Source organism: Vigna umbellata, chromosome 4, assembly GCF_029865625.1.
Source record: "Vigna umbellata cultivar VRB3 chromosome 4, Vumbellata_1.0, whole genome shotgun sequence".
In the NCBI taxonomy this organism is placed as follows: domain Eukaryota; kingdom Viridiplantae; phylum Streptophyta; class Magnoliopsida; order Fabales; family Fabaceae; genus Vigna; species Vigna umbellata.
Genome location: NC_142168.1, coordinates 1,531,927 through 1,557,691, shown reverse-complemented (window position 1 = coordinate 1,557,691; position 25,765 = coordinate 1,531,927). Strand labels below are relative to the sequence as shown.

The 25,765-nt window shown below is 29.2% G+C and overlaps 3 protein-coding genes across 3 annotated transcripts; all 3 read left to right on the top strand.

Annotated features, from left to right (window-relative positions):
- Nucleotides 1-4,996: 4,996 nt before the first annotated feature.
- Nucleotides 4,997-7,115, top strand: LOC148198929 (uncharacterized). The gene is made up of 2 exons (XM_088113917.1): nucleotides 4,997-5,326; nucleotides 6,456-7,115. The coding sequence occupies exons 1-2, from the start codon at nucleotides 5,159-5,161 to the stop codon at nucleotides 6,981-6,983; spliced, it is 696 nt and encodes a 231-aa protein (XP_087970043.1). The 5' UTR covers nucleotides 4,997-5,158; the 3' UTR covers nucleotides 6,984-7,115.
- A 2,152-nt stretch (nucleotides 7,116-9,267) lies between these two features.
- LOC124848917 (26S proteasome non-ATPase regulatory subunit 11 homolog) lies at nucleotides 9,268-12,327 on the top strand. Its single transcript, XM_047326742.2, has 2 exons — nucleotides 9,268-9,448; nucleotides 10,848-12,327. Exon 2 carries the CDS (start codon nucleotides 10,853-10,855, stop codon nucleotides 12,119-12,121), a length of 1,269 nt encoding a protein of 422 aa, XP_047182698.1. The 5' UTR covers nucleotides 9,268-9,448; nucleotides 10,848-10,852; the 3' UTR covers nucleotides 12,122-12,327.
- Nucleotides 12,328-19,775: 7,448 nt separating this feature from the next.
- LOC148198928 (basic leucine zipper 9-like) lies at nucleotides 19,776-24,612 on the top strand. The gene is made up of 6 exons (XM_088114185.1): nucleotides 19,776-20,022; nucleotides 22,898-23,024; nucleotides 23,324-23,465; nucleotides 23,670-23,745; nucleotides 23,825-23,950; nucleotides 24,053-24,612. The coding sequence occupies exons 1-6, from the start codon at nucleotides 19,912-19,914 to the stop codon at nucleotides 24,350-24,352; spliced, it is 882 nt and encodes a 293-aa protein (XP_087970311.1). The 5' UTR covers nucleotides 19,776-19,911; the 3' UTR covers nucleotides 24,353-24,612.
- Nucleotides 24,613-25,765: the final 1,153 nt, after the last annotated feature.

The window sequence follows — 25,765 nt, the reverse complement described above, 5'->3', positions numbered from 1 at the left end:
TGAGCCAAACATCAAGATATGAATGGTCACATCAAAGCGAGTATTAAGTACATAAACAACAATATTAACATTTAATGAAATAGTCATATATATATATATATATATATATATATATATATATATATATATATATATATATATATATATTCAAAGCATTTGCAAAATAAAAGAGAGTTTAGTTATTACATATACCCTTAACAAAATGGGTTTAGTTTTTCTTTGTCATGGAGAGCCCAAGACTACAATAGATGGAAGAAGATAGAGATACAAGAAGAAATATATAAGGGATGGTTCTTACAAGCCCCAATAGACCACCAAACTCTTGAAAAAGTGAAAAATTGTGTCTCAAATAACTAAATATGAACTTCCCTTAAGCATCTGGAAGCAATAGGACACAACTTTTCATATCAACATAAGTACCGCTCAACACAACCTTTGTACCACTTAGCATTACATTTTTCAAAACGAATGACACTCAATATTGGGTACCTAACACTCAATGCTGACTTTTGCAAATAGAATGACACTCAACACAGTTTTCTTGGCACTCAGTGGTAGATACAAGACTAATAGGTCTTACTTGTGTAATACTAGCACTCAACGATAAGGAAGTGACGCTCAATGTAATATAAACTTCATCATCTCTATTTTTGTTGCTCTTTTTTCTTCTTTGGATTGTTAAATTATTTGATTTGAAGTAAAAATTTATTGTCACTAAATTGAAAATAAAAATAAAAATTAATGTATAATTGAATTAATATAACCCAAAATATAATTATTTAAAAAATAAAATAATTGAGAATTAAAAAATTAAAAGTTAGAAAATATTTGATTTTGTTAATAAAATATTATTAAGATAATAGTAAAAATTAACAATACCCTATTATATTAAGAAATTTATATCCATTAATATTAAAAGTTTGACTATCAAAAAAGTATAAAAAAAATTAGAAAAAATAAATAAATTGTGCGCTTTAAAAATTAAAAACATATTAAAAAAATTATAATTCGTGTGTGATGATCGTGAAACTGATAAGGTGAATATATATTGATAACTGTTTGTCCTAAAACTTTAGCATCTGTTCGCTGACATTAACAATGAAATCTTGGGTTTCGAAAACATTGGACCATTAATGAACACATGTTTTCCATGAATTCATACGTCACCCTAGTTAATTGTTCAGTTCACACAAACTATAATTGTGCCCAGGCATCTTCCAAAGCATATTCTTATTAATGGGCTTATTCTATTCAATCCAATTGCCTCCAACTGTTACCATGTTGGACAACCTTAATCAAATTAATGCCCAAATTGTTTTAAAATAGTATAACATATTTTAATAATTTATAATTACTAAATACATACTATTTTAGTACTGGAAAATCTTGAATTTCGTTATTATTAAATATAAAAAGAGATTGATAAAAAGATATCAAGGATATTACATTATGTTTCAAATCAAAACGAGTTGTTTCTTAAATATTCCATACTAGAATTTGTGATTGAGGTAAGTAAGAAAAGGATTTTAGGGTAGCTTTGTTTTGTCTCTTGGTTTTGGAACAGTGGTGTCAAAAGTGGACATCAAGTCTCCACTAATTGCAAAGGTTTGTTGTCCACCCACTTCCCATGCCCATAGCACCCATTAGGTATGTAGTGTTATCTTTTTTTTTTTTTTCAAATTGGTGAATAATATACAAAAAAAAAAACTTAAAACTTTTCATAAATAAATCTTTGAAAAACATTTTTTTTACATTATATTATACCACTTGAAAATCTATTTTGATTATTAAAAAAAAATAACTTTTGTAATTATAAAGACACAGAATTATTGAAAGGTAAAATAATAGATATAAATTTGTTGGGTGACAAAATAATACTACGTACCCAACTTCTTTTTTCTCTTATAAGGGTTTCATTTCCCTCTAACATAGCTTCCCATAGACAACAATGTCTTTAAAAATCATTCACATCACACTGTCCTCTTGTCAAATTTTACTTTTTTCTGTTTAGATTCTCCATATGCAAACTTTCATTTTTTGCTTACCAAAAAAGAAAAAGAAGGATTCTTCTTATAAACTAACATAAGAGAAGTAAAGCTCTCTTCAAATATAGTTTCTCTCTCTGTTCACAATACATTTTAACTCAATACTTAATTCAGGAAAAACCAAACAAACTTGTCATTGTTTCTTAACTAAGTAGTGTGACAAATTTAAAAAATATGTTGGAAATGATTAATTAGTTTGATTTATGAATAACAGCAAAACTATAATTTGATTTAGTCATTGAATGTTTGGAAACTGAGCCTTCATCGTGTAACAACATATACGTACTCTTTTTTTTCATATGTCCTTACCCTTTAACTTGCTTTTGTTTCTCTTTTGACTACCTTTTTCAAAGTCTGAAATGATTTACTAGCTAACTAGCTACGGAAAGCTATAAATTATTGAGCATGTCATGTATCGTAATATAATAGCATTTAATTTAATCTAAATAGAAAAAGTAGTTTGTTCTAAAATTAGATTAGTGATAGAAAGAAAGGAATTAGTGAAGGAAACGGTTGTCTTGAACTTAACCGCGAAAGAGCGTTTGTTTGAGTGGATTGCGTATATTATAGAGAACGCACTTATGATTAGCCAGTCTCGCATGAGATGAGTGAATAATGGTGTTGGACATTGGGCCCAATTTGGGCCCACTTCACTTGACAGTGGCCCTTTCCTTATCTCCTATTTCTCTCCTCAATAATCAAATGCGCTTTGTCACAATTTCACTTTCCTTCTTTCTATCAAACCTTATCACTTCTCTTATATTTTAACAAACTTCTCATTCCTTTTTTCCAACTCTCTTTTTTTAATGTAAATCCGTACTCTATATTCCTCATCTAGAATTATTTTTCATTCAAATTAGAGATTATGCATTAAATATAAAAAATAAAAATTTATATTTTTATTTAAATAACTATTAAACCAAAAATTATATTAACACAATTATATTAACTAAGGTAAAGAAAACTACAATTATATTGGAATATAACACAATTTTTTCTTTCTTGAGAATATAAACTCTATTATAAATTTAATTTTTCTTAGTGGTGAAAATTGTTATTTAATATGTGATTGTCTTACACTTTTTCAGAACAGTGTGATAATAAATTATTATTTATTTAAACATATACAAGGTTGAGAATTTGACACTTCAAAATATGCGTGCGATACTAAAATATTATTTGATAGGCAAACAAGACATATAAGGTTGTGAAAGTTTCATACTTTTAAAAAATTTATGATTATCATATATAATAAAATATTATTTTATAAGAATCAAGATATAAGTTGTGAAAGTTTGACACTAATATAAACGGTGGAATAACATTTGATAAGCAACATGACACAAGGTTGAAAAAGTTTGATAAATGAACATTTTAATTCATGTTACAGTTATGTATATAATCAACGTTTTTCGTTATTATTATTTTTGTTTACTTAAATGCAAATAATAAATACAACTAACCGTATTAAAATTACTTCTCACACAAATATACATCCAATTATTATATTTTTAAATATTGGTATTTAACAATTACTTATACAGTCATTGCAATTTTTCATTGGTAATGCATGCATAAAAATACCTTGGTTTAATTTGTCAGCTTTAAGGTTGAAAATATCTCGAAAATTATGTGCCAATAAGATTTTTTTTTGTAACTTTAGCAAATGTCAGCAAAAAGCACCCTTAAATTTAGATTTACATCATTATTTAATATTTTGTGGTGTATTTTTCTTTTCAATTTTTCATAGGTATTTGCATCTCAATTTAGTTAAATATATTAAAAAAGTGGCTTAAAGCTAACGTAAAATCAAATACAGTTTTGATTTGGTTCGATTTCTTATTTAATATAATGTTTTACAATTTTCTTTGAAGTGATTTTGTAAATTTTTTTATCTAGAAATATTTTTATGGTAATTATTATTTTCTTTTAAATTTATCATATAAATTTGTTTTAAAATATTTGTTATAATTTTTATTACATGATTATTGGTATAATAATTATTCTTTTCGTATATTCATAAATAAATCACATACAAATAAAACTATAATATAAATTGTTATGATGGTGGATATAAATAAATTATAAATATTAGCGAAACGCATCCGCGCAAGTGTGTTATTATTTTATGATAATAAAAATAATAAAATAATAATTATTATTATTACATTATAAAATTAAATATAAATAATTTGTATAATTTATTGTAAATAATTTTTATTTATTTTTTAAATAATGTTTTAATTAAAAATATTAAAAACAATCAAATAAAATAATATTAAATTTAAGGATACGGTTACTTAATTAAAAGATATAATAAGTGAAATAATTTCTTTAATTTAAAACAACTTTTATTTAAAGAATAAAATTAAAAAATAAATTTGGAAACCGAAAAAAAATTCTCTTTATATGTGTGTGTATATATATATATATATATATTATTAAATCATAAAAAACTTTCAAAATCTGTTCTATATATATGATTAACTTTAAATATATAATATTATATTTCAATAAAATAAATTTTAGTTTGTCTCGATTTTTTTATTTTCAAACCACGTCACTTGATTGAAAAAAAAAATCAATCTAGTCTTTCATAAAAAAAAGTAAATTCTGACTGTTTAGAATTTCTTAAATACATTGTTATCAATCAAGTTTATATATCACTAATCCTAAAAGCTATAATTGATGTGCAAATTGAAAGTTCATGAATACATCAAAATCAAACACAATGTTAAAAGAAGTTTTTTAGACATTTCCATATATATATATATATAACAAGTAGGCAAGTAGAAAATGGGAGTAGCTAATTGGAAGATAGAAAAAGCAAAGAAAAACACATGTAATGGGTGCTAAAAGCTGTTCAAAAGAACCCCACATGTAATATATATATATATTAGGCTAATGCTTGTAAATTAATGAGAAAAGTAGGGTTCTTCTTTTTGAACTCAGGTACAGATTGAATTGAGTTTCAAATAAGTCCACATTCATCCTTGCTTTATCTGTATATAAACCATGTTTGCCACTGTCAGAGAAGAAGGAAATTAATATACGAAAGTTGAGTTGAGAGCGATTTCTCTTCAAGATAGCTAAGTTTTTAGAAGCCAAGTGACATGGAATGGAAGAAGTGTTATTTGGATGTGATATTGGTGCCCTTAGGATTTCTTATGAGCATTGGTTACCATTTCTGGCTCTGGCACACTGTTCGAACTCAGCCACACACAACTATCATTGGCATCAATGCTACTGGCAGACGCAATTGGGTTGCTACCATAATGAAGGTATCTTAATTTACTTCCACCTCTCCAAAATTTGGATAAAGATATGTAAAACAAAAATCATCTCAACTTGTTTTAAACCAGAACCAATATGGATCTAGCATCATCTTCTTCAATGTAAAACTAAATATGTGAAACATTATCTAAAATCATATGTACTTCTTATAGCACTTGATGAACGTTCTTTTTAGCAGGTTACCAAACTGGTATATATATATATATATATATTAGCATCTTCCCTTCCAATGGAGCGATGAAAAACTGAAAGTATTTTGTTTTCCTAAACACCATTTTCCTTCCTCACCCTTAGATTTTTCTTAACTTTATAGTTTTTTATACTAGAAAACAAAAGGATTGTTCTTATTCACGCAATGCAAAATGGTTGGAACGAGACGTAGATAATGTGCATGCAAATCTACATGTTAATAATATATTGAAAAAGAAAACGAGACTTATGACAGTTCAAATCTGTCACACTTCTTCATTTTAGCTTTTGTATTCAAATTTACCCTTATTTGGAGTTTTATAAACTATTTCGTCTTGTGTTTGTTTGTATCAATCTACTCAAAAAATTTCAGAGGTATCTATTTAAAAATGGTTTCTTGTGTAACTTTGTAGGAATCCTATGTGTATATTCACTTGAGTTCTAGTTTCTTCAGTATATTCCAGTTTTAACGTGTTGTGGCAACTTTAATGGTTATCACCGATAGGATTATGTCCCTTAATATAAAAAAGTATTTTAATATAAACTTTTTTTATAATATTTTGACATATTTTTTATAGATTTATTATTTATTTGTTATTATGAATTCTAAATAAGAAAATAACACATTGTATTAAAATATTATAAAAATATCTGTGTTAACTAATCATTATCCCCTAATAATATTACAAGTGCAGCAAATAAAGAAGATTATCTCTATGAAAGTTTTGTCAAGTATCCTACGATTAATCGAATGTGGACAACTCATTGTACTGCATGAAGAAGTGCATGTCTAGCGTTGCACTTTTCATTACTCAATGTTTTGTTCCACTAGTTTTATGGTACACTGAATTCAATGGTGAGGCAATAGATTGGAAAAAGAATGAGCAGACGCATGACAATAATTCAAGAATGATGAACTTTTTGCAGGACAACGACAAAAAAAACATCCTAGCTGTTCAATCACTGAGGAACACAATCATGGGTGCGACCCTAATGGCCACAACCTCTATTCTGCTATGCTCGGGCTTAGCAGCAATCATAAGCAGCACCTACAGTGTGAAAAAGCCACTTGAGGACACAGTTTATGGGGGTCATGGAGAGTTCATGGTATCACTCAAATATGTCACTTTGCTCTCCATTTTCCTCTTCTCATTCTTCTGCCACTCCTTGTCCATAAGGTTCATCAACCAAGTCAACATCCTTATCAACACCCCACAGGACCCCTTGTCCTTGGTCAGCCCTGAATATGTTCATCAGATCTTGGAGAAAGGCTTCCTTCTTAACACTGTTGGAAACAGACTCTTCTACGCTGCTCTTCCTCTTCTGCTTTGGATCTTTGGTCCTGTCTTGGTCTTCTTGTGCTCTCTCACTATGGTTCCTGTGCTTTACAATCTTGACTTTGTCGTTACTGCCAAGGATAAGTTGCACGTAAATCAAAATACACATTTTGTATGACCTAATCTAATGTAAAAATCATCACTGATCAGTTAAGTCAGATTTCAACTTTGTCTTTATATTATAATGTAAGAGTTCGAGATGGTATCAGAAAGGATCTTACTGTGTTCAATAACCTGGGTTTAGAAAATGAAAATCATCTATAATTGCTGTGTTCAATAACGTGGATTTTCATTTACTTTCAGCTTTATGCAAAATCAAGCACTAATGCATTTTTGTTGGAAGTTCCATATAAGATTAGACCAATTTAAAAAATATAAATGATAATCAAACTTATTAGAGATTAAATTAAATTTAAAGTCTGTTAAGAGACGTATATTTAAGCCTATCCATGTTGTAATATTAATTCAAGAAACTAAAAATCTTGAGATCATCCTTAAAGCAAGAGTTACAATCATTATTATATAATTTTTAATGATGATTTAAAATCTAATTAACGTAGATACTACAGTTCGAATAATTATAGTAATAATTGTCATCGTGTATTTTTTTTTATAATATTAGTTTATTTTCATGACTATCTCAGACTTACATTAACTCATGATTCTTATTCGATAATTCGTATAGGGCCACTTTCTAGTCAATTTATAAAATAATGACTTGAGCATAACCAATGTCGTTCGTCACTAAAACACATTTATAACTCAAAAGATATTCTAAATTAGCAAATTACGAAGTGTAAAAGCTATTATAAATACTAACAGAATATTATGCATGGAGATACTTTAATAGTTTTGTATTCATGAAATAATACACAATGATAGGTTAATATAGATTTTTTAAAAATATTTTGATACAGTATATTTATTATATTTTCATTAGGTTTAATATATAGTAATTAACTTTATAAGTCTATAAATATAGTGATTTACTGGTTTGACATGATAAATAATATGATTCCAATCTTTTTCAATTTTGACTTGCATAATAGTAATAATAGGCACATTGATATCTTTACGAATAATGCAAATAAAATTACATAATATAATATTAATATAAATGAATGTAGTTTTTCTAAAAAAAATTCAAATAAGTTGTAGCAAGTCGTAAAAGAATAATCTCTCTAAAATTCTTTTTAATTACGTAATTATAAATATAAATTAAGTTCTAAATAACCTTTTTAATAGTTAATATTTGTTTCACTAGTAATTATTTTTAATTTAAATTTTAAAAAAATAGTTAAATATACATTTTTTTTAAAAAAAATTCGAAACAATAATTTGAAAGCGTAAAGATAATCTGTTAAATTGAAAATTTCATAAGATAAACTATAGATTTTCGATTTGATCGGTCAAAATATATTATGGAATGTGAAATCTAAAATTCATTTATTTATTTTCAAATTAAATGATCTGAAATTTTCTGAATCATCCAATCCCAAATTTTAAAAAAAAATTAATCTAAATTGTATAATCTAGGTGGACTTTCAATTTAAAATATCATACATTCTCAAATTAATATTTTATATTTTCCAATTCAAATTAATTCTAAATTGTGTAATGATAAATAAAAAATAATTTGAAAAATATTACGTAAGACTTACCACACAAGTAACTTGAAAACCTTGAACGACCAGAAGCCAAAATCATCACCACCGCAGAGTAAAACAATGGACTGGGGAGTACTGAAAATAATTATAGGGGTGCAGAAAGAGAAAGTATTAATATTTAACAAACAAGGTTAATAGAGCCCATACAATTTGATATTTCATGAGAACTAACATCAATCCCTATCTAATTTTTTATAAAAAAAAATAAAAATTAATGGTTTTATCATATATAATTTTTTTTATGTGGCCCAATAAAATAATACAGTCTAATAAGACTCTTTAAATCTATTTATTATAAAATAATCTAACTTATATCTATTTCAATCATATTCTCATCTTATAAATAAATCTTCATAATTTAATATGATATTATTTATCATTTTATTACTATTTATTATATTCTAAATAATATTATTCTAATAAAAATATAAATTCATGATCCACGTTAATAGAATCAATATTTTTCAAAAAATACTGACTTCATAATAAAGATTCACTCTCACGTATAAAATTTAGATCTTCAAGATCCTGGTAAGAAAAATAATAATTCACGATTAGATGAATTTATATACTTTTTTATTAATTGTAAATTTTAGAAACAAAAATCAAATTGAAACTTTAAATAAATGAAAACGGCAAAAAAATCTAACCTGAGTCGTTTATTGTTTTTTTCTTTCAATATTCCGGGCTTAGTATTAGTAAAGCCCAATTGCTCACTTACGCAACGGTGAATTTAAAGTTTTAAAGTTTGTACAGTGACCGACATTGCTTCCTCCCTGCGTCTTCGTGTTTTCCTCCTCTACCCTCTCTTAGGGTTTGCACGCTTCAATTTTTTCCCTAACCAAACCTCGCAACCCCCTAATTCTGTCATACTGCGCCTCTGCAGCGAAGGAATTCTACAGTGCTGCCCGATAAGGTAACCGTGTTTCTGTTCCTTGATGCCCTCTTTTTCCTTTGGAGATTTGATTTTCAAATCTGACTGCTTTCAATTATAGCTTATTCGTCTTCTGTTTGCCGATTTTTTAACACGATTTTATGTAAGCCTAAAAATTTGATTTTCTGCTTCTCTGTGTACGAGTTAGCTCCCCCATTCGTTTGTGGTTGTGACAAACAACACTGTTCAATTACCTTTTCACTCCGTAGGTTAACATTCTGTTTAGTAAATTTTGCTTGGAGGTTTTGCAATTAATTTTGTTGTCTACCATGGACTCATTGTCTGTGTTTGGCCACTGTTAATATTTGTTCAAACTTCTTGTATTTTCCAGTTGATAGGTTTTGGATCTTTCGTGTGACTGTTTTTTCTTAAATTGTATACACTCGTGAGGAGGGAGATGGCCCAGAAAACTTTGTAGGGTGAAGTTTTCGGGGCATGGTGTTAGGATGTGTCGTCCTTAGGATATTTGACTACTTCTGCCTTCACTTTAGTAAGAGAATAAAACATAATAGAAAAGAGAGGATATAGGATGGAATTGATAGTGTTGTCATTGTAGCCATGAACTCTGTGCATCAGTTATTGCATGCGGGCTACGAAGGCCCCCTTTTGATAATCAATATCTTCGTAGTCTTTTTGTGGTGAGTCAGGAGAGTTGGTTGCAGACACCGGCGGGATCCGAGAATCAATCTTAGCGGTAGTAAGGGGAGATGATCTTGTGATTGAGTAGATTATTTTGTTCATACTTTTTGTTACAAATAAATGGTGAAACGTCTTTGTCAGATACGTCGCTTAACAGAGTGCGCTTTTAGCCTCAGTTAAGCTTTTATTGATTATGGTTGTTAATAGTGTCTTTCTTTATGGAAGAATTGGTTAGAGCTTCAATCTGGAAGTATTAAGGTTTATGTTGATATTGATGCCATGGCGTCTTTTAGGTAATCCAGTTATCCAAGGTTCTTCATCCAGCATCAATCTTTTCATTCCTTTCCCGTATTCTCTTCTTAAGGTGCTAAAAAACAAACACTAATAAACATCTATTTAATTACTGTGAACAATTTTAACAACAGTGAAGGGTGGTAATTTTTTTACCCAACTCGTAGGTGTATGGGACCTAAACATTCAATCGATCCAAACTCAGTAGTATATAATAATGTAAAATTATTAAAACCTGATCAGTTTGCCATCTCTTGCCCTTCACGTGATCAGTTTTTTTCTTTAGGAAAGTAGTCTCTTATTTATTTACTGTTGTCCAATTTTTAGTGACTGGCGACATAATGAGATAATAATTTCCACTCTCCAATTAATTGATAGTAATGCAACGTTTCTAGTTTTAAATGGTCCTCTGCATTTACTAATGTTTTCTTGCAAGGGTTTCTCAAAACAGGAGCAATGTCTTCCTCTTATCTTCCTGCCACTACTGAGTCACTTGTTCTGGCAAACGAGGCTGCAAGCCCAACTGAGGCCATCTCCATTCTTTATCGGGTACTTGATGATCCTTCTTCTTCACCAGATGCTCTGCGTATGAAAGAGCAAGCAATCACACTCCTCACTAAGCATCTCACGGAAGAGAATAGGGGAGAGGATCTGCGCAGCCTTCTCACTCAGTTGAGGCCATTCTTCTCCTTGATACCCAAGGCAAAAACTGCAAAGATTGTTAGGGGAATTATTGACTCAGTTGCTAAAATACCTGGGACGTCTGATCTCCAAATTGCACTCTGTAAAGAAATGGTGCAATGGACTCGTGCTGAGAAGCGTACCTTTCTGAGACAACGCGTTGAGGCAAGACTTGCAGCACTTCTGATGGAAAATAAGGAGTATTCTGAAGCTTTGACTCTTCTCTCTGGCTTGGTCAAAGAGGTTAGGAGATTAGATGACAAACTTCTTCTGGTTGACATAGACTTGCTGGAGAGCAAGCTGCATTTCTCCTTAAGAAACCTTCCTAAGGCAAAAGCTGCTCTCACGGCTGCAAGAACAGCTGCAAATGCTATTTATGTGCCTCCAGCTCAACAAGGGGCCATAGATCTGCAGAGTGGAATTCTTCATGCTGAGGAGAAGGATTATAAAACTGCTTATAGCTATTTCTTTGAAGCTTTCGAATCATTCAATGCTCTTGATGACCCCAAGGCTGTATTTAGCCTGAAATATATGTTGCTGTGTAAGATCATGGTGAATCAAGCTGATGACGTGGGAGGAATTATTTCCTCTAAAGCAGGACTGCAATATCTTGGGCCTGACTTGGATGCTATGAAAGCTGTTGCTGATGCACACTCTAAGCGGTCCCTTAGGTTGTTTGAAATTGCTCTGCGGGACTACAAGGCACAGTTGGAGGAAGACCCAATTGTCCACAGGCACCTTTCATCCTTGTACGATACCCTACTGGAGCAGAATCTTTGCAGATTGATTGAACCTTTCTCAAGGGTTGAGATTGCACATATTGCTGAACTTATTGAACTTCCCGTTGATCATGTGGAGCGAAAGTTGTCTCAGATGATTTTGGACAAGAAGTTTGCTGGAACATTGGATCAAGGTGCGGGATGCCTTGTCATATTTGACGATCCCAAGACTGATGCTATATACCCTGCAACTCTAGAGACCATTTCCAATATTGGGAAAGTTGTCGACAGTCTTTATGTTAGGTCTGCCAAGATAATGGCATGAGCTATCTGGTATTTTATTCCCTTGTCACATTTTGTTGCCGTTTTCTTCTTATTAGTGGTGACTAACTTATCATTTGTTTCGTTTTATTTTGTTATTAAACTCAATTGTGGGAAACCCCTCCCGGTGGCTCCGAACGTTTAAAGGGCTTTGGTGGTCATTGCCACTTGCCTAACCTTTGTCATCATAAAAATACATGTGTGCTGCTAGATTATTGAGTCTTTAACCAGCATGAACTGGGATGATTGTTAGAATCATTAGGTATTGGTATGCTATGCTCACATGACTTGTGTTAGTTTCATGCATATACAATACGAGCAATTTCCGTGGTGGGTTCGACAGCATGAAAGAAAAGAGGAAATTATCGATTGTTGTCTATATGCTCCTATACCATTATAAAATTATAGTTTGCTATAAAATTTCTATTATTTGTTACATTTTTTAACTTCTAAAGCTATTCTATAAAGTGGGTTTCAATATTTTTTAGGACTCGGACCACCTTTATCTCCTTATGCTTTCTTTATCTTCTTCTCTATTATATTTTATTTCTAAGGTGAAATTACAAGAAATAGTCAAGTTTTTTGTAAGTAAAATGTATAATTCAGCTCTTTGTCAAATTATTTGTCTTTTACCTTCCAAAATTTTTAAAATTATCCAATTATGTTTCTAGCCCCCAATTTCCCAATCAAACTTTTTCTAAACTACCGATTAAATTTTACAGAACAATTTCAAAACATTTCGTATGTTTTCTTTAATATTTTCCATTGCATTATCGTCCTATAATGAGTAGAAATATAAAAAATAATTTACCAATAAATTTTTCAAATCACAAAATGAGTGCATATCAACTCAAATTTTCAATCTAACATAACTCAGAATATAATACATCCAATAAAAGTGGGGTAGTGGTAACAAAAATCTACAAATCAGAAAAATAACTATATTATTTAATAGATATGCAGTTTATTTAGTTATGATATTTTGTCTTTAGATTATTTTAGAATCAACTATTTAAATATTTTATCTTTACATTAACTTAAAATCAATCTTTTAAATATTTTATTTTTATATTATTTTAGAGTTATATGATTAAGAATTTTTTTAGTTTGTGTCCTTATAAATAAACTTATTATGTAATTTCAAAATATAAAGTAGAAATTGATTTATGCTATAATCTCTTGTTAAATTTGTAGGTTTGATTCAAAATAATGCTTTTATTGTTTCATTCCATGACAAAACAAGACTTAACAAAATTAAGAGTGCATTGTCTCATATTGAAGGACAAATCTCCAGTTTTCAAAGCCCGTGAAAATCCAAATGAATCATGTCTCGGGTGTTGCTTCCTCCACCACCACACCTTTCTCCCTCCACCTCCCCAATTTATTTTAATTCCAATTATATCCTTAGATTAAAATTTTTTATTTTTACTATTTTAATTTATTTCAAACCTAGTTCTCCTACTTTACTCCTGCACCCAATTTTTCCATCTCTCATTTTCGTTTAATAATTTGTCTTTCATTTTACTCTGCAATCCAATTTGTCTTCTTCGTTTCACTTCTCCTCCTCCATTTCTTTCTTCTTCATTTTCCTTACATTATTAAAATACATTAAAAATATATTCAAAAATAATAAATCAAAACGTTTAAATTAAATTATTAAAATATTTCCAAAATAAAGAATAAACTAATAAAAGAAACCCTAAAATAAAAAACGTAACTTTTAAACGGAGGTGACATCCGTTGAAGGATTTTGACATCCGTTGAAGGATGTCTTAAAGGTTACGTTTTTTATTTTAGGGTTTTATTTGAAGGTTTATTTGAATACACACCTTGAGGAAGCAACACACACTGCACCACTCCACACACTGCACTACGAGAGCGACACTGCACCACAAGAGGGAGACTGCTTGATAATTTTTTCCACCACCACCAACCTTTGCAACTTGTAAAAGAAAGAGAGGAAGAAATATAATGTTAAAATGAAAGAAAAATATTTTACTTATAGTAGAATAGGTTGTGAATGGGTAAAATTAAAAAATAACCCTAAAAATAAAATTTTACTTAGGGGCAAAATAGTAAATGGGAGGTGGAGAGAGAAAGGTATGGTGGTGGAGGGAGCAACACCCTCATGTCTCTCTTACATCATTTTGCATCCAGTACATTTCGCACTTCTTCTTTCAATAAGAGCCGCAGTGAGTCCTCCATGGTAATCCCACAGCTTCTTGCTGCAAACCAGACAACAAGCACACCAGTGGTCTAAGACTTGTTGAGAGAGTATATTATGGATTTTTAAGAGCTTAAGGGTTTGCCACCTTCTTGGTATAAATCACATCCAATTACTTTGGAGGAAAATTTCAAACCACTACAAGTTAGACTCACGCTTTCAAAAAAACAAGAAATTAATTTTGGTGACTAAAATTTAGGATAATGATACTTTGACAATATTTTTTTGACAACATTTTAACATAATCTACGTGTCATTCTGTGATTGGTCCATGTTGGTGTTTATGATTATTATTATTGATTGTGGAGTAATTTTGGACCAATCACACAATGACACGTAAATGATATTAAAATGTTATAGAAAAAATGTTGTTAAAGTATCATTATCTTAAAATCTATATAAAAATTCATATAAAATTTGATTGAGTTGACTGACAACCTAGACGTAGAGGTTAATTAGGAGTTAAGAAATCTTTTATTTAACCTTTATACTAAGACAACAATTGAGGATAAGGTCTTTTTTTCATGCGAAAGATAATGTTATGGTTGAGCGATAATATTATAGCCTCTGAAAAATCAAAGATAAAAATGCACTATACATTATATTTTTTAATAGGTATACAATTTATAATATTTTATCTTTAGATTATCTTATAATTACAATATTAAGATTTTGTTAGCTTGTGTCTCTATAAATAAACTTATTATACATATTTCAAATGATTTAAGAGTTTATCTATTGTGAGTCTCTAGGTTTGATTTGAAAGAAGAAACTTCAAATCATATAAAAATAAAGTCCATATGTAAAGAGTCTCCCACGTTCTAGTAAATTGTGAATAAAAGTAATAATAGGATATATTATACTTCCTATTATGTAGATATATATTTATAACCCTTTCAAGCTTATAAATATCAAGTACATATCAACATATAAACGTTAATAGATTATGTTTCTATTTATAAATTATATATTGGTTCAAATCTTATATTTTCTTATTTCAAGGTGGTTAAAGTATCATCCAAATCTCATATTTGAATCTTATTTATTGAACCAGCTAACATACAAAATTAATAATAACAATTTGGTAGATAGAGAAATTTATAATTGATACATCAATAAAACTCATGTCTCTTCAAAGCTGTTAAAAATTTAATAGTAAATTAAGTGTTGAACTAAATATCATTAATTTTAGAAGTAAAAAGATTTGGTTTCAACAACTTCCATTGACTTGAATCATTATTTCATGAACTATAAAGTCCAAAACACAGTGAACCAGCACCATTAAAAAAACAGTTATCTTAAGCTCTTAAGAAAACACAATTATTATAATTATAAAAATATAGATTGCATTTTAAAAGATACACAGATTGTTCTGGTACCTTAAAATTTATTTTGAAGAAAATTTAAAAAATTATTTGAAATATTTATTTTTTTTCTTAAAAGTTGAAAAAGCCCATAAAGTTTTAAAACAATTTTACAAAAGGCGATATTTTTATGAAAAAAAAAGAGAATAAAATAATCGGGCTTTTAAATCTTTGTGAGTGGAACAAGTATGTGTTCCACCAAACCCATAACGTGCACATACGAAGGTCCAGAAGCTTCTAAGATATTTCAGCTTTATCAGTCATTTTCTCTCACCAACTTACATAAAAAAATAATAACTAAAAGTAATTAATCTTTTTTAAACATTTCACATAAATTTCTCATTAAATTCATTGTTTTATACTTTTTCCTATTACTGATTCAACAATTGTTAAATAATGATTTTGCAGACCTTTCTTCGTGCAGCTGCTTTTTTAATATATATATATATATATATATATATATATATATATATACCGTTTTATTCTTATCAATATGATTCATTTTATTTACTTTTTATTTATAAAAAAAATATAGCTATTAACAATAAAAAAATTGACGACTTTTTCCACATGCACGTTTTTAATCACTTAGTTTTTTTTTTATTTAATGTAGATTTTACTAATATTTTTATTTTAACAAACATTATAATATTTAATTATTTTTAATTATATTTTTTTATTGTCATTAGGTAAGGTTATGTGTTCCAATTATGAGTACTAGTTAGAATAAGTAGCTGGATTAACTTAATGGTATTTATCAAATATAATTTTAAACATTCCTTGAAAGATGAATGTGCTAATAAATATTTAATTAATATTTATATAAATAATTTTTTGCATCATAATTTCTTTTGCACATTGTATCCATTGAAATAACTGTTGTTGAGAGATAAATAATAGATTAACAATACCAATAAGCGCACAAGAAAGATGAGTTTCTTTCTTGGCACCAAAAATCCGTAAAACATATAAACTTTTTCGACAAATAGATATGAAAAAGTACTGAGTTAATATTCTTTTTTATTAATCGTAGTTAATTCAAAAATTAAAATTTGTTTATATTTTAAACTTTAATATATTTTAGTTTTCAAACATTTAAAATAAATAAATATAATATTTTAATTTAACTGTTAATTATTTTTATTTGTTAAATGTGTTACACCATGATATTTAAGTTAAAATTTAATAATAGATATACAGAATTCAAACGTAAATTTAAAACACCTGATATGTAAAAAATAATTTAACTCGATTAAATTATAAATACATAAAAAAATTAATTCAATTAAATTATAAAAAGTATATTTATTCATTAAAGTTTGAAATCATGTTAAAATTTAAGACATATATAAACTTTGATTTTATATAAAAATTTAAGATTAAAAATATATTTAACTTACACTTCTCTATTGAAATTTTTATGTTTTTAGTTTTTAAAATATATTAACTTTAATATCTATAAAAAATAATATGTTTTAGAATAATTTAACAAATATTAGTAATTAATAAAGTCTATAAATATATTGTTAGAAAAGTATCCATGATCTGGAACAAAAAAGAAAACGAATGCAATGGTGGTGTGATTAAAGCTGGGCCAATGGAAAGCAGAAGTTACACAGCAGAGGTATGAGGTGCCATATCTGAAGAAGAGACAGAACAAAGAAGCATGGTCGAAGATGCTAAGAATAATTGTTATAAACGTAAAAATATGAACATGACAAGGAAAAAGCAACAAGTGCAAAATGCAATCTCATTACTCTCTCATTTGTCTCCATCACATACAACAACAACATTGCACAAACAAAGTATTCGGAGATGATTTGGTTTTAACGTGTGAACAAGGTGAGTGGGTGATCCATTTTTTGAATTAAATAATAATGCATAAAAAAGTAAGTAAGAAATAAAAAAAATAAATAGGTAGCTGTAAGGTTTCCTTTGAAGTGAGGGTTAACTTAACCTACTTTTCTAACACCATCCATAAAGCATCTATGTTACTATCTTCCTAACTTTTTGCTTTGGGTCGGTGCTTGTCCCAATCAAACTCCATTACTTTAACAACACCTTCACACTTAAGAAACCCACTTTTTAAATTACTTAACGCACCCCCTTCCTTTTTTTACTACTTTCTATTTGCCAATGCCATTTTCCTTTCTACTTATTGCCTGAGTCACGTCAACCCACACAACACAACTGTCTTTAATGCTTTTCCAAAAGTAAAGTCGCACTGCCTTTTCTTCTTCGTTTTCCACCGCAATTCCATTGCCTCCTTCAATTCTTTTACTCCCACTCACATTTTATCTATGTCTTAAAGTTCAAAACACATGAATTTGCTTGCACATGAGATATTATTTATTCTAGATTAAGGTTTACGAATTTATTATTAATACTATCTCAAAAAAACCTTTTAGGAAGAAAGTATTTTATATGTATATAAATTTATGTCTAATTGGTTAAAAATTTAAATATTAATTCATGTCTAATGGTGTTGTATCTTTCGAATTAACCTTCTCTTCTCTAAATCCAATTGTGTATATAAAAATTAACCATACAAAAATGTTAGAATTTTGAAAGGATATTTTGGGTTTCTGCTTTGGTTTGATTTGTACTTTTGCACACGAGAATGTGAACTTTTTTTGGTTAAGATTGTGACTGCCAACTGTGGTAAATATTGTTTAGATGTTCTCATTCCGTAATAGATCACACCAACTCCTTCATTATTATGTGCTTTATGAATAGACCCGTTTTATAAATTATTTTCACATTCAAGAAACAAAAAAACAAAACTTATGATGCGCGTGCTTTTACAGATTGCGATTTCATCTTTATTATATATATATATATATATATATATATATATATATATATGAAAGTTTTCGTATTGACTTTACTATTTCATCCTAACGTAAACAAAATTATTATTTCATAACAATTGAAAATAAGGTTTTACAATATGCATATTAACTTTAGAAAAGTTGGTTTACCACATATTTAACTTTTCATACTTCATATATATATATATATATATATATATATATATATATATATATATATATATATATATATATATATATATATATATATATATATATATATATATAAAGAATATTGGGTGTGTGTGCATTTCCCTTTCTACTCTCTGTTTTGGACAAGAGTAGGTGCAAATAACATAACATTTCTCCTTTCGCCATTTTCACAGAATGAAATTCCCTCGCCACTTGTTGCTCATCAAAGTCAAACCGCCCTCAACAAGTTATCCATAATTCTACAAAACTACAAACTTTTCATTATTACTTAATCAAACATCCAAAATAAATTATTCTTATTTTATATTATTTATTTTTAAAATAAAATAAAAAACTACACTTATTTCTATATATTATTATGAAAATACTTTATCAAAAGATATGACGTAACCATTAATTTATTTAAGAATTTCTTACTTATATATAATGTGAAACAGAACAACATCCAAAGCGTGCCATTATTATTCTTTACAAAACTATTCCTCCCCTACCCTACTCTACCCTATGCCCTTTATTCCACCTCTGTTCAAAACTATTTTCAGCATGTATTTTAATTAATTTTATAAAAATGGAATATATAATAGTTTTATAAATACCATGATTTCTTTAAACAGTTGAAAATAATATTTATAATATTAATATTGCAAGAGAAAAGTATACGACGACAAAATTAATGAATTTATCAATCATATTTTAATTGTTTTATAACATAATATTATAATCCTGAAGGGGGACCCAATTCTAAATGCATTGTACAAAGGAGAAATAGAAGTTAGTCCCACGTGTAATTTTCACTTTGCCACGTGTCAATATGAGGGCTTCTTGATTCAAGATAGTCGGTTCAGATTTGATTCTAGAAAAATCCCAGTCACGGTCGGAACACGTAATTATACGTGACGGATCAGGTCACTTTCGTGATTTCAATGACCAAAAAAACTTTCTGGTTTGTTTCAATGTCAAGTGCCGCCCGATCTTTCTTTCTTTCTTATTTTTTTAATAAAAGTTTATTTGTTTATGCGCATTGGTTTTCTATTTATACCCCTGAAGCTGCTACTCTCATTCCCTTTTCCCTCCTAATTCTCTCTCCTACTGTTAACGCTCTCTCTCCGGCCACGTTCTGGCTGCGTCTCAACAATCTCTCACGCCGTCGTCGGTTTTCTCCGGCCACGGCTGCTTCAAGCGGATGACGACCACGGAGTCCGATCTCGATAACGACTTTTCTAATCTCGACGAGCTCCGGTATCTGAACCTCGCCGGAACCGATGTCTTCGCCGCTTTCCAAAATCTATTACCGGTCAGTCTTCTCTTTCTCTTTCACACTCAATTCTGAAACTGAAAACGCCTTCGAGCCATCTTTTGCCGTGGCAAACTGAAAACCTATTACGGTTCTCCCTAGAACGTAATCCGCGTGCGCCTAACGCTTCCTTAACAGTAATAACAGAAAGAGTAAACGATTCCATAAAAACAAAATAATAATAATTATGCGTTTCTGTTTTAGGCAAGACTTGTATTGTGATCGAGATTTGTTTAATTAAATTTGTCTTGTAGTTCAATTCATTATAGTTTGTCAGCGTAGAAATCTTGAGGAGAAGAGTGATTTAGTATGAACAAAATGCTATACTTATAGAAAGAAGATATATAATAAGAGAAATATTTCTAAAGATGTTTAGAGAAATACTGTTGTGGCTGGCACTAATTATTGTGAAGTGATTTTTGAAGGTGAAAGGAAAGTTACTTTCTCCAAAAAAGAAAAGAAAAAAAAAACCGTGAGAGGTATGAGTGCGTGAGTGAAGGTGGAGGAGTGAAGGTGTTCGTGGAGAAGACATGGTGATGTGGACTGCTTCGTTCTTGGGTTTTGTTGAGAACTTGTGTGAACGCAGGACTTTGAGAAATCTACGATAGTGCGCTTCCTTTTTTAATATTGTTTTTTGTCTTTCTTCCTATGGAATGGGTCCCATCCCATGGTGTTCTTTCTATTTGCAACTGCGCTGTGTGCGTCCACAGTTTCGCAAGCCAATCGTGTGTCTTTGCCACTGGTCATTATAAATTTATTTTGTACAATAATTTCACCTGTCTAATCGTGTATCATATGAGGCAAATTTTAATTGAGTAATTAGAATTTTGAAAAATAATTATGTATCTTCTTTTGCTTGTCAATTATATTTTCATGAACATTTTAAAAAAATAGCAGAAATGATTGAAAAGTTGTATGTTGTAACCTATTATATAGAGTTGTAGCTCACTTCAATGATTAGTGTTACAATAGCGGCCACGACTTTCCTCAATGCATCAATAAAAAAATTCTATTATTATTGGGTAATATTGTTTCGTGCGTGATTGTATTTGTATAATAGTTTTTACTTAAGAGAGTGTAACTAAGAATAAACAATTACTGTATGAAAATTATTGAAAGTATTATTTATTATAAGATAATGTAGTTCTGTTGTTTTTTCTAGTAGTTTTACCTCCGCCAGCAGATTAACAAAAAACACTGTGGAAAAGCTTTCTATAAAGTGACGAGGCAATTACCAAAAACAAATGTACCATAAAAGTGAGAAAGCAAACAACAGCAATAACACGAAACTGTTTTTAATCCAAATGCGGTAGGTAGTTTTCATGGTTTAAAATTAATATATGCCTAGTTTTTTAAATATTTGTTGTCTATTCAAGTGGACTGTCAGGAAAATTGTTCGGTTGATGAATAATGTTTTACAATTACGTAAAGAAAAACCCTTGCTTTTCTTTCTTAACTTTTTGTTTCTTCATTATGCGTTGCGTATATATGTACAAATATTACATTAAAATTATATGCTAAACCTTTTAGATGTTTGCAATAGCTTCTCAACTCTCTTTTTTTCTGGAAACTTTTTTTCATTATTTAATATCAATACGATGATATCAACTTATTCTATGATTAAAAGCTTCTACCATTGGCCTAAATTTGCGCATCGCGCCATGAAGTATTTCACAATCACTAAATTCTAAAGAATTTAAATCCTCGGGTTACGAGTCAGTGGTAAATAGTTATTTTTTGTGAAAGTAGCAAATAGGAATAACACGATCAATTACTCTATGTTTGGTTGGTGTATAAGCCTTCATATGTTTCTATTTTGATGGATATATACTTGCAAAAAAAAAAATTCTACATTTCAATATATGTACTTAAAGAAATATGTTAAGTAAAAATGTTTGACCCTGGTATGAATACATTATTTTATTATGTAATGATTTTAAATTGATAACATAAATAGAACCATTAAACAAGAAATTAATATATACAAAAATATGCTATACATAAAAATAAACAGTTACCGTAACTTTGCATAAAAATTAATTAAAAAATGTTTAGGAAGTTGGGTTTAGTCAACGACCCATTAACCTAATTCAGCTAAATTTAATTATTTTAAGTTTTAACAAAATTTTCAGATTTGTCGGAGTAAAACTCAATTAAGTCTATAATGATCCTTGGTTCATGGAGCAATTGGAGGAATTCGTCAAGTTTTGTTCGATTAAAACCCAACTAAGTTGAGTAGCAAGTACAAAAGTTAAAGTGTTGTGTCGACCTAATTTGAAAAACTAACCCTATATTTTAGAGTCTATATTAGATCTAAAGGTTAGGAACAGAATTTCAAGGTTGAATATTTAATTGCTGTTCTTATATAGTGGAAATTGTCAATTTTAAATAAATGCATTGAAAAAATTATGTTTGAATTATTTTTTTCAATTCTTATGAAATTTATCCTGAGGAAAGAAAATTAATTTAAATTTAATCAATTAAACCTGTTTACAAATTCCAAAAGCATTAAACTAAAAAAATCACTAATAATTAAATGAAACACTTTCTCCTTTTTATTAATAGAATGGCGTCACTATTTTCTTCAAAAACACGAGTACAATGATTTTTTTTATAAAGCTTTGATATTATTGCCTCTATCTCAGTGGACCCGGTTTGAAGCTTGTGAATTATTGGAATATTGCTTTGTTATTTCCCTGTGGCTTATTTTTGGTGCATGTGCTCCATTGCTGTTTTGCATGTAAAGAAGAAAAAGAATAAAAAAAAAAGAGTCTGCAAGGACATTGTGATAAAAAAGGGAAAAAGATAGTTTTAGTGGCTAAAATGATGTACGAAAATTCAGCTAGCTTAACCATACTCGTCTGTAATATTGCAGGATGCCATGACTTCATTTTCAACTTGTGGACTGACAGATCCTTTTTCTTCCCAAAACCTCACTCCCAAGCATTCCACCATCACTGCTACAATCGATTCTCGGTCTTCCATTTGTGGCACTGCTAATGGTATGAGCACTATAATATATATATATATATATATATATATATATATATATATATATATATATATATATATATATATTGTTAATCCTTAACTCAATATTATAGTAATATTATGTTTACAACATTTTGTTGTTTATCTCTATTGTATATCATTCATCAGATATCATAATTATAGGCAGAACTGCACACAAAAAAAATGTTGTATAAATTATTGCATTCATTATTCTATGTCTCTTATTCCTCACCAAATTATCATTTAATTATGGAATTTAACATTTTGGATTGAATTAAAAACTGGGCAGTTGGTAGTCCAGTGTCAGCTAATAAACCAGAGGGCTGGAAGAATCATACGAAAGGAGCCACAAGTGGTTCTTCTGAGCCATCTGATGAAGATGGTCCTTGTGAACAGAGCACAAATTCAGTTGAATTGAAACGTCTTAGAAGGTAAGTCAAATTATGAAAACTACACTTTATTTAGATGAAAGTCCTCACCAGAGAAGAAAATAAATAAATGGAATTTTATTTAAAAAGTATAACCGATCATACTTTTTCCCCTCCATTCTAAGTGTCAATGGAAAAAATCATCTTAAATAGTATCTTCGATGATTTTAAGCCTCACTGAGATTCTAAATTTCGTTGTAATTTTAGGAAGGTTTCTAATCGCAATTCTGCCAGAAGGTCAAGAAGAAGAAAACAGGCGCAGTTGGCTGACCTAGAGTTGCAGGTATTTGATAAGTCTTTAACAAGGGAAAAGTAGTAATGATGTGAAAATTCCCATATCAATATTAATTTTGTTTTGACAGGTTGAAAAACTGAAAGTGGAAAACGCAACCCTATACAAGCAGTTCAATGATGCCAGTCAACATTTTCATGAGGCTGACACGGATAACCGGGTGCTGAAATCAGACGTAGAAGCTTTGAGAGCTAAGGTATTATTAGGTTGACGAAAGCTTAATAATAACCTATAGTTTTTTCATTCAAGGTTGAAGGAAAATATGCTAATAGAATCTGACATCTTTGTACACTTGTAGGTGAAGTTAGCAGAGGACATGGTGACTAGAGGCTCTTTCACTACGTTAAACAATCAGCTTCTTCCCACACAGTGTCAAGTGAACACACCCCCGCCACTGAATACGACCAATCTCCGCCGCATGGCGCATGTTTCGCCAACCATCACTGTGCATGGAAATGATGGCTCATACAACGATGCCACAGTTTGTGTACAGAATTCAGACCTTGGAAACTTGGACATGAATTTCAACGACATGAACAATGTGAACGGAGTTATGAGCGATGGCATGAGTTGTGGGAGTATTTGGCCACCTTTTTAGACTCTTTAGTATCCTCCGAGTAGATTCACCTCTATGATTTGCGTCTTGTCTTGTTAGATTAGTAGGGTATGTTATTGTGTCTTTGCTTTGTTTCTGTCCAATGATGCCTGTTTAAAATGGTGTCTTTCTTTCTTTTTCCTGTTGTTGTATCTAGTTTTGTATAAAAGGATTTGGTTGCTTTATCCATTTTCTCTTGTTGTAATTGTATAAAAACAAATATCTCACTTTGCTGTCATCCAATAGACCACATATTAATCCCATCTGATAAGGAAGGAATATGTTCCTTGGCAACACCACATGATGGAAAATTCCTTTCTATCTCTAACCTCTAAATGTAAAAGACAACCGCAATGATCTTTTCAATGGGCTTGGTCATTCTATTCAAATGGTTTTGGAATTTTCTGTAAAACTGTTTAAATTATAATTTTACCTTTTTTCTTGATCATGATTTTTCTTTCTTATTTTCTTTATTTTTCTGCAACTGGGTGGTGTTTTTGGACATTTTGGAGGCCGTTTTTGTAGTCTAAGTTGGGGGCTGATTGTTTCGTGATGCGTGATGTTTTTCCTCAACCAGATTAAAGTTTTAGTACGTCCAAGTGAGTCTATATATATCATTGAATAAGTGTTTTATATATCCGCTGTATTATTGAAATTGAAAACGTGGTTACATTTTGCTTTTCATATTCACTCTACATATCTTGATTTTCTTGTATCTATTTTAATGTGTTTTTATATTTTACTATTCATCCAATTCTGTAAAAAATATTAAAAATTGTTAGAAGTTGATTTTTTATCCAATTTTTTTCTTGGTAACTTTTTTTAGTGTTTATTTGATAGTAGAGACATTATATTTGACAAAAATAGTGATAGATTTTGATATAACAATTCATGATAAAGAAAAAATTTGAACACTCGTAACTTCTATAATGAAAGTTGATTGAAGAGCTTAGATCTAAATACAGTAGAAATGAAGTTGATTGGAATGAGGAGAGGAATAATTTGGCCAATAGGTGAAGAGGATTAGAGAACCAAAATATCAAAAATTCGTCTATTTAGAAGGTTTTTTTATTTGTTTTTGTATTTTGTAGGCATATTTTATATTCACTAGTGAAAAAATATTTTTTATAACAGTTATTTATACGGGTTATATTTCATGATGTATAAAAAGTAATACAACAACTTAACTGTAAATAAAATAACATTTTTTTAAAAGTTAATGCGATAATATTTTTGTAATAGGTAAGAAAATTATTCATATCAGTTTTAATTATAATTAATATAAAAAGTGGAGACACTGAAAATTTTATAATAAATAAAAAAACTTTTTATATTTATTCTAATTATAATTGTTATAAAAAGTCTTTTATAATTAGTATAATTTTTTTTCTGTATTTGTAATTTTATGCATTTGGT